Source organism: Benincasa hispida, unplaced genomic scaffold, assembly GCF_009727055.1.
Source record: "Benincasa hispida cultivar B227 unplaced genomic scaffold, ASM972705v1 Contig664, whole genome shotgun sequence".
Taxonomy (NCBI): domain Eukaryota; kingdom Viridiplantae; phylum Streptophyta; class Magnoliopsida; order Cucurbitales; family Cucurbitaceae; genus Benincasa; species Benincasa hispida.
In genome coordinates, this window is record NW_024065011.1 from 14,732 (window position 1) to 24,448 (window position 9,717).

At 33.0% G+C, this 9,717-nt stretch overlaps 1 protein-coding gene across 1 annotated transcript; it reads left to right on the forward strand.

Annotated features, from left to right (window-relative positions):
- Nucleotides 1-1,680: 1,680 nt before the first annotated feature.
- Nucleotides 1,681-3,472, forward strand: LOC120069908 (pyrophosphate--fructose 6-phosphate 1-phosphotransferase subunit beta-like). The gene is made up of 7 exons (XM_039021741.1): nt 1,681-1,876; nt 2,120-2,202; nt 2,384-2,476; nt 2,807-2,913; nt 3,024-3,032; nt 3,125-3,227; nt 3,392-3,472. Exons 1-7 carry the CDS (start codon nt 1,681-1,683, stop codon nt 3,470-3,472), a joined length of 672 nt encoding a protein of 223 aa, XP_038877669.1.
- The last annotated feature ends 6,245 nt before the right edge of the window (nt 3,473-9,717 follow it).

Here is a 9,717-nt window from a genome sequence, read left to right on the forward strand (position 1 = left end):
CTTAGTGTCTAACTAATTCCACCTCCTACTTGCCAATTCTTCTCCAAAATAGTGGTCATTTTATGGATTTTGTAAGGTGGTGAAGATTGATGAGAAATCCAAAAAGATTGGAAAATTAGTGGAGAAATTTTCATAATTTCACTGTTTTATTTTATATTCTTTTGTCATTTATTTCTATTATATATTATATGTATTTATTATTATATTATAATTTTTCCATATCCGTGTTTCATTATGCACTTCTATTTTACAATAACATGGTGTATTTTCATCTTTTATTACGTATGCAACGTTGAAAAGGTAATCATAGACTGGGTCCACGACTCTCCTAAATCGTGTACCCGACACCCAACTGAGTGGCTCTTTTTGGAGATTTAGCCCAATGGCTACCACTAGAAGTGTGCTAAGTTAGTCACAAGGAAACCTAAAAGTTCTTCCGAACTTTTGACTTTATAAACTTTGATGGCTTGCTTGTTTAGCTTGTCCCCTCTTTGAATGTGTACAGTTCAAGCAAGAAAATGGCTAGCATGACTGAAGAACCACTATGAAGGGGACAATATAAGTTACACAAGAATATGACCAGAGATATATATTCTTCTTCATGCATATAGGTCTGGTCAGGTCCCAAAAGCCATCCGCGATCTTCTCCCTTCACTTTCTTCCCCATCTCAAACCTTCCTTTCTTTCTGCCTCTCTCTCACAACCGCTATTTCCCGCCTATTATCGTGCACCGTTCTTCCTGTCGCTGCTAACCATAGGTAATGTTTTTATTTCAATATATGAGATTGTGCTTCATAGATCTAGTATTTTATTTAAATGAGTGCATAAAAAATTAGAGATTTGATCTATTTTGGTTGAAAATTTGGTAGATCTAGTATGTGAAGTTTGTTTTGTATATGATTTGAATATTTTTTTTCTTTTGTAGTTTAATATTATAAGTTAGACTGAAGATTTGGGATGTAGTTGGTTTTTTTTTTTTAAAGAAAATATTTGGACTCTTTTGATTGGTCATAAAATAATATTTGGATTGTTTGGAGTTTTGATCTATTTGGACTGTTTGAACAGTTTAAAAGAGAAAAAAACTTTTTAGACTGATCATAAAATAGAGTTTAGATTATCTTTTGAAATGATGTTGGATTGGACTATTAGTATTAACGTATTAAGTTAGACTTTTTGCGTCTTAAAGATTTAGTCATTCTCACTACACCAAATGTTACTTTTTATAGTATTGAAGCATATCATTTATTCAAAAAAGCTATTAAAAGGTTAAAGGGAAAGGGCGAAAATGAATTTTTAGTCTCCCGCTCTTGGCATGTACGAAATTTGATTTATCTTTAAGGTAACACTTGAAAATTCCCTTTTCTTCTTTACAATCTATTCAAATCCATCTCTCCCTCGCATTGAAACCCTCTCTCTCGTTGTTTTAGTCATAAAAATTCTAGTCTCTTGCTGGCCATATCCTCACGTCAGGGACTCATATGGAGCTTATGCATAGTGGAACAAGTGGGAGAACCAAAATCCCTTCTTAGAGTGTGATCTATTTCATCCACAAGCTCTTTTCTCTTATTCTAGGCAAGTAGTTCTTCATCTTCTTGACCTTATCTTATCAAACACTCAACTTTCCACTTTTTTCATTTCTCTACATATCTCCCCATTTTCATCTTCATTTCTCTCCTATCAATGTCTCCGCCTTTCATCGCTAATGTGGATGTTTCCCCCATCATTGCATCTTCTCCGCTAGAGATCGGTTGTGTTTCTACTGTGTATAGCGAAGTCCAAGCCCACCGTATCGATCAACCTTTCCCTTTTCCCTCTGTTCTCAAAAACCCCTTCAAAATCCTCAATGGTCCTCCTACCTCCGCCGCCAGCAATCCGAGTGATTATTATCCATAGATCATTTACTTTCTCTTATGTTTTTGGAGTTTCTAGCCTTCATAAAGTGTTTTGTTTTGTACTCTATTTGGTAACTGAGTTAATTGATGTCTCGAAGGAAGAGTAATGACATGCATTGAGTTTTGTATGTTCTTTTACTATGTTTTGCTGATGATTGTAAATCTCGCTTTTCTTTGGAACTTGAGTTTTACTGAATGCGTTTTGAGGCCAGTTTCTACTTCTTAAGAATTTAGAGTGTTTGAGTTGTGTGTTATATACGCGTGTAGTCAGATTGCGAAGCTGTTTCCTGGTCTTTTTGGCCAACCATCGGTAATCATAGTGCCAAGTGATTCCAATTCGGTGCAGATGAATAAGAAATTGAAGATTGAAGTTGTCTAGTTTGGTGGCCAAGCACTGAGAGGGCATAATGCGATTTCTGGACTATTTGGTAAGGGATCTCATTGTGTCCACATTTATAAATCAAGAATAAATGTTCGTTTCTTTATTCAAGTCGTGGCTAATTAGCAGCTTCTACGATTTTGGTGAAGATTACCTACAGGTTCATGCAAAAGGAAGCACGTTGTATGATTTCAAGGGTGGTCCTGTAGGGATCATGAAATGTAAATATGTAGAACTGACTGCATAATTTATCTATCCATATCGCAATAAGGTTAATTTTCATGAAGGGATTTCTAGCTTTCACTTGTTAGAATTGTTAGTGTTAATATGTGCAGTCCTGATGCAAAGTGATTGCCATTTGAATGCAATTCTCGATTTAAATGCATTTTTCTTTTATCAGGGTGGTTTTGATATGATATGCAGTGGGAGGGATAAGATTGAAACTCCAATTAGGTGAAACTCTTTCTTCCATTTTCATTTTGAGACATCTTAGTTGTAGTCAAGGCATTAATTGACAGTTCGGTTCTATTTTCAGTTTAAGCAAGCTGAAGAAACTGCTCAGAAACTTGATCTGGATGGCCTTGTTGTAAATGGTGGAGATGATTCCAACATAAATGCCTGTCTCCTCGCTGAAAACTTTAGGTATTTTTCAGAACTATGAAATTTGTTTATTGCCTCCCTCCTTTTTGCTCTCTCTTTCTCACTCTCATGGTCATATATGGATAAGCTATTATATGTTATCTTTATTGCAGAAATATAAGGTTAAGTAATTAACTACTCTATGGTACAATTATTTTTGTGTGCAAAGACTCTGTTATTTATTTTCCCCTTATTTTTGTTGTTTACAAATTAGGAGTAAGAGTTTGAAAACCCGAGTGATTGGTTGCCCAAAAACTATTTATGGTGATCTCAAATGCAAAGGGGTCTCCACAAGTTTTGGATTTGAAACATGCAAGGTGCTCATTTTTCTTCATAACTACTTTAGAATTCATATTTCGTTTGGACTCAACTTTGGTGACTGTTGCAAAGTTGAAGTAGTTTTTTCAAGAATTCAAGGAAAAAATGGAATGTCGCATTCATGAGATGAGACTCTTAATAGGCTCTGTTGATGTTTATGCAGATATATTCAGAAATGATTGATAATGTGATGGTTGATGCTCGATCTATAGGAAAATATTACCACTATAAGCATTTTGCTTAATGAAATTGAAACTAAAAATAGTTCTGATGTGTTGACATTTTCATAATAATTGAATTATTGATATTACCAGTATTTCAAGTTCATATATGTCCACTTTTTTAAAAATATATATTTATAAATAAATAAATAATATCAATAATAAAGCTCATCTTGTTGCTTCATCTGTAAAAAAACAGAGCACTTCTCTCTATTTAATTTTATTAACTTTCTCTATTTGATCTACTTAATGTGAGATTGTACTTTTTCATTGTTGTGATGTTGTGATGTTAATACCTTTTTCTTTCTCACTCAAGTTTCAAGTTTATTATCATATGGCAAGTGTACATATATCAACAGTTGGACAACTTATGGGTCGTGCTGCTTCTCACATCACACTGGAGTGTGCTTTGCCAACTCATCTAAATATTACTATTATTGGAGAAAAGGTAGCTGCTTTATTTAAACTACTTAAGATAGAAATCTTTGTCAAGGAGGACATTTATCTCCACATGCTTTACCAGATAGAAATCTTTGTCAAGAAGGGCATTTACCTCCACATGCAACCCTAAGGTTAAGGTTGTTTATTCTCTTTGAGGATTAGATTTTGTCTCAGTAATAACTAATAATCTCTGCAATAGATACTCTCATGTAACCATGAAAATTGAAAAATGTTGAGTCAGTTAATATATCCTGTTTTAGAATTTCATCTTCTTGCATTTTTACATGGAATGGTAAATATCAAACAAGACTTAAGGGTAAAGATGAAAATTTGTGATAAACAAAGGATTCATGGAATTTGGTTGAAACTTTTAATATGGTGCAATGGAACTAAGTATTGACATCACATATCATATTCAATTGCCTAAGTGATACCGGATGCCTTTTTTGTCAGCTTTGAAAAAATTGTTCTCTACCACCTAGTTGTAGTTGATTAATGGAGATTTATTGGTTTTGAATATATGCAGGCGAAAAAATTTCTAGACAAAAATTAATGTGTTTTGAATGTTGACTCATTTATTAATAGAGCTTTAGTTTATAGGGTACATCGAATTTACAATGTGTTTTGCAAGTTGCGGCTAAGAAGCTTACCTTGAAAAACGTTACAGAATACATTGTCGATGTAATTAGTAAACGTTCTGAACTTGGTTATTAATTATGGTGTTGTACTTATTCCCAAGGGTCTGATGGACTTCATTCTGGAGGTATCTCTCTTGTTATTGTAACTAATTCTGTTTATTTCTTTTGGTTGTATGCTCACTATCCACTAAATCCAAAATTCTCGGGATCAATATGTCATTCTTGAACTGATATCATTTATAACCCACTTTCTACATGTGGAACATCTTATTTCGTAAGTCAATGAAATTCTTGCCCATGATATTATAGATGAGGATAGGATATAGAAAAAGAAACTTACTATTCAATCTCATCACCTTTTTGAATTTTTCCCACAAGAAATCCAAGAACAATTGTTGCTTGAAAGACATCCACACGACAATGTCAAGGTAATTGTTTTTTCTTTTTGTTTTATACATGTCTTTCCATGAAACTGAGTTGGGAAAGAGAAGGCAAAAAGGTGCATATAATGGGTGGCCAATTCAAGGGGTAGTCACATTTCTTCTGGTACTTATTCTATTCGTGCTTGAACTTTTGCTGTTTTACTTAAACGCTCTTGTTTAATAATTTAGTGATAACACATATTATATTTAGCACTTGGGTAGTAGGCAAATCAGTTGAGATCTAAAAAACATGCATGTTGGTAAATGCATTAAGATCTTTTAAATTCATATTTGATAATTAGCAGGTTACCAAGTATCTAGACTTCCATTATGAACTCGTAAAGAAAATGGCCAATCAAGTGATGGGTTAGGCTTACAGCTAATTAACTTTCAAATGTAAACTTACAAATGGTACGAGCGAATGGCCACAAAATGATATGAAAAAAATTGTACTTTACTGGTTAGTACTCTGTGTGTTATCTCTATTTATTTCTTCTTTTGACTTATAGGTACGAAGGGATGTGTGGTTTACCCACGAACTTTGATTCAACTTATTGCTATGTTTTGGGTTACACTATTGGAGCTTTCCTCCAGAGTGGAAAAACTGGACCAATATCATCAGTCTGTCTGTCCCACTGCCTGTACCTTCTGATCATTTTAGTCTCTAACCTTTTAACCTTCCATTCTTTTTCTTGTTATCAGTTTCCTCCATAGATTTTTTCTTCGTTTCTATTACCTGTAAGTTAGTTATGCATACCATGTAGGAAATTTGGCTGCTCCAGTTGAAGATTGGATGGCTGGCGGAACTGCATTGACTTCGTTAATGGACGTGGAGAGGAGACACGGTATGATTTCTTCATGAAAACGTGCATTCCTTTTCTCATGTTTTCTTGAATAGCAAATAATTTTTTTTCTAGAATATTTTTTATGGGGAATAAGAAGGGAAATGACAAACAGAGTATCAATAATCTAGCCAAAATTAGAACAATGGAGTTCACTAAAAGAAAAGAAAATGAAAGATGAAAAAAAAAACTCCCCAATCTATATTAAAAAGACAACAGTTTTCTAGTTGATGAAACTTAAAGTTTATTTTTTTCTTTTTTTGAGTATCTAAGTATCTTACTAGAGGTCAATAAAAAAAAGAACTGTTAATTAATCAAAGGTCCAATTGGCGAATTCGTAGGTTCAATTCCTACTGGAAATAATGTTACTCGAATATAGGAGGCATCCTTCGGGATTGCAGGTTGGTTATTCGTCAGCACGGGTTTACTTAACTGGAATTTCTTCAGAATGCTCATTTGACCTACTAACACAATACTATAAAGACTAGTCAAGGTGCATATAAGATCAGAAAAATAAGGACAAAAGTGGAGTATCATCATGTTTTTTGTCTTTCTTTTCTCTTAACAATTTGGAAAGGTTTTGGATTGATAGAACATTTTCATGAAGTCTAGTTTAATATTTATCATTTGATGATATCTTTCTAAAGGCAGAATTCGTTTGGCATGTAAGTTCAAGCCTATGATCAAGAAGGCAATGGTGGAACTAGATGGTAATATGATCTCTTTCTAAAGCAAATTACATTTCCTTTAATCTCCTTTCTAGTCTTATAATTCACGCCGCTCCATTTGGTCATGGAGATAGAAGACGGTCAGGATCCAGAATCCTACCCTATACATCTATGCAAGCTATCAAGACTCTAAAAAAAGAATGGACAAGGTTATATGGAATATAGTATCTTACCACAAACCAAATTATTGAAAATCAATACCTATGTTTCAGAGTTTGGATAAGAATAATCTTTAATTTAAGTCTCATCTGGTCAAAAATCCCATATTGATTTGGAAGTGAGATAATCCTATACTTCTTTGTAGTCTCCATCCTTACCATAGATTTATTCAGGGAATATGTTGAGGGTTCATTGTAATGTCTAATTTTGTGTTGGGTTATATTTGTCAGTATGTGCTTTGTAAGTGCCGGTCGCAAAATCAAGACGAAGCTTTCATGGTATTACTTTTATATTATTGGAAAAAGAGTGGACGCCCTGGTATGTTCTCGAAAGGGAAGGTAGAGGTAGTACTTCGAATGGCGAAGAGAAGCGGACTTGAAAAGAAGGAATCGGAAATCGTCAAAGAACTCTTTGTTGGGGAAACGAAGGGCTAGTTCTCTCTCTCTCTCCTATCTTATGGTATTTCACTTGATTTCTCTCTTCTTGTCTTTCCTTTCTTCTTTTCTTTCTTATTTATTATATGTTTTTCTTCTACCACTCTTCTCCATATGTTCTCTTTCCATATCATCTGATAAGTTATAAATTCTTTCGTCAATCTATATTCTTCATCTCAATTTGTTCATCTTATCATTTCAGAAGTGATACATGCTTTCTTATTATCGCTCTCTCTTTGTGTTTGCCCCTTTGTTAAAAATTTGATACTATCATGTATCATGATTTTCAGTTCTTATGGCTAAATGTCATTAAAGATAAAATATTCGAAAATATTAGTTCAGTAACCTGGTCACTTAAGGGTTGCGCGCGTGATCATTAGTGGGGTGTTCGTTTTAAACATATAAAAAATTGTCTTACGCCGCACACGTTGTATTTGGTTAGTTAATCATGTAATTTTTCTGCTAGGTTGCAATCATTTTATCTTTATCTTCCAAATTTTCAAGTTTTGGAGTAGATGTGATACACAACTAAATATATTAATGATAATAATGTTGATGTATCCTTTACACTCAGTGCCTATATTAAATTTTGGAGTGATTAATCCACAATTAACTCTAAATCTTGGCATTAGAAATTTCTATTCATCTAAATCCCAGACTACTAATATACAATTGAGTATTTAGACAAAATATTTGAATAGTCCCTTTGGTCATATTATGTCACACTTGAGTTTATGAACTTTTCCGTTCCTTGATTTCTTGGAAACTAACTGATCTTTAATTTTTTGACTTATTTTATTTATCTTTATCAATTCTTTTGATTTGACTTAGCTGTTTAGGAAGGGCTATTGTGCTTTATATGATTCATAGGTGCTATAGGGCAAAGAAAGAGAGATATGACTATTTAATTCCGTGGGTATTTTCGTCTCCAAAATAGAATTCTCAAACTTAAAAGTCCTAGTAGTAGTGACAAATACAGAAATTGGGAATTGACTAAATATACTCAAATGTGGAGATTAAAAAGTTCACTTATAACTTTGTATTTAATACTCATGCTCCTTGGCCTTCTTTTGAGTAATCTTTTTTTGTGTTCTAGCACAAGCCAATGGAGGATTGTTCATGATGCAAGTCACAAGGATTTCTGAGGTGGGACCTGAATACGATTGGGGTACTGTAAGGTTGAGTTTGTTTTTAATTGCAAAATAGTGATTATTGAAAATGCAACCTTATTATTAAATTACCCATGCAAATACCATACTCTCAAGCAGGAAGGAAGAAAAATATAAATGATGTTCAACCTTTTTGATGAAAGCATAAATGTCTTGAGATTAATTCGAAACATTATAATTAAATTGTTTATTATCTACATTGATATGCAAGCAGAGAGAAGAGTGCCATATTGAAATAATGGCTTTATATCAAAGAGGAGTTAATTAAATGAGAGGCACCTTGTATTCTATTGTTTAATTCCGATCTTTGGAAAGCAATTGTTTCCAGGACCCTTTTCAGTTCAACAAGGGTATCCTTATAATCAGGGGCAACATTGGCAGCACATAAATCCTACAAAATAGATACAATTGGCACACAAAACTATCTTATTATGGAACATGAGTTTCCATAAGTATGAGGTGAATATGCGTTGACTAACTATCTTCGGCTTGATTCAGGGATCTTCATATTTATTTGATCATAATCGTCTTTTTCTCCGTCAGTTTATGTTATAGAGTTTTTGAAAACTATCTTTCAACACGTAGTACAATTTTATTTTGGTAACAATATTTAAATTTCTTGTTTCTTGTTTATTATTTATAAAGGTAACACTAATTGCACGTATCTCTTTAAAATTGGGGTGGTTCTCTTGACAAAAGGACCAAATCAAATTCCTCAAATCAGGTATATATATATCACTGTATTGTATTTAATGTATTTGGTTTGGGAGAAGCGCTATTAAGTATTTGTAAAAGCTTAACATCTCACTACTGTTGGAAACTAAAAAATATCACATAGAAAGTCACTTATTATATTATTACCTTGGTTGGTTTCTTTCTTGGGGGAACTAGAAATTTACATCCCATCGTGTCGTGCATAAAATAGGATCTCTATTCACTTACTTACTCGGTCTATTCTTGATATGTTGGCCTATTTTTGTGGGCTTAGGCCGGTAGTTCTTAAACATTACCTCATTGGTGATCTTTTCGGAACTAGTATCTCTGATGTTATGTTTGGTTGTGGAATTTTTTTTAAGTTCTCTTTTTCTTTCTGTTATAATTTGTTTATTCGACTTATTTTCTGTTGTGTGTGAGGCCTTTATCTTGTATCAATTTGGATTAATTGATGGAGACCAAATTGTTTTTTAATGAAAATTTGTTTCATTTAAAAGAATCTTATTAAGAAAATTGATGATACTTCACTTTGATAGGATTTTCTTATGTAATGCATCTGGATCATTAAAAGTTTTTAAATCTTAAGGGTCACTAAGCTCGTATTAAATTGTGGTGACAAGTACGAATTATGATTTTGTAATAATTGATTTCAAAGTGTTTGGAAACTATTTTTTAAAATTTTTTTTAAATTTATATCAAAATTATTCTCATTCTTTGATAT

Excerpts from the sequence above, each read along its gene's own strand:
- LOC120069908 (XM_039021741.1), top strand. The coding sequence starts at position 1,681 with ATGTCTCCGCCTTTCATCGCTAATGTGGATGTTTCCCCCATCATTGCA. Across the intron at positions 1,877-2,119 it reads CTCCGCCGCCAGCAATCCGA|AATTTAGAGTGTTTGAGTTG; the intron begins GTGATTATTATC and ends CTACTTCTTAAG. Across the intron at positions 3,228-3,391 it reads TTGGATTTGAAACATGCAAG|ATATATTCAGAAATGATTGA; the intron begins GTGCTCATTTTT and ends ATGTTTATGCAG.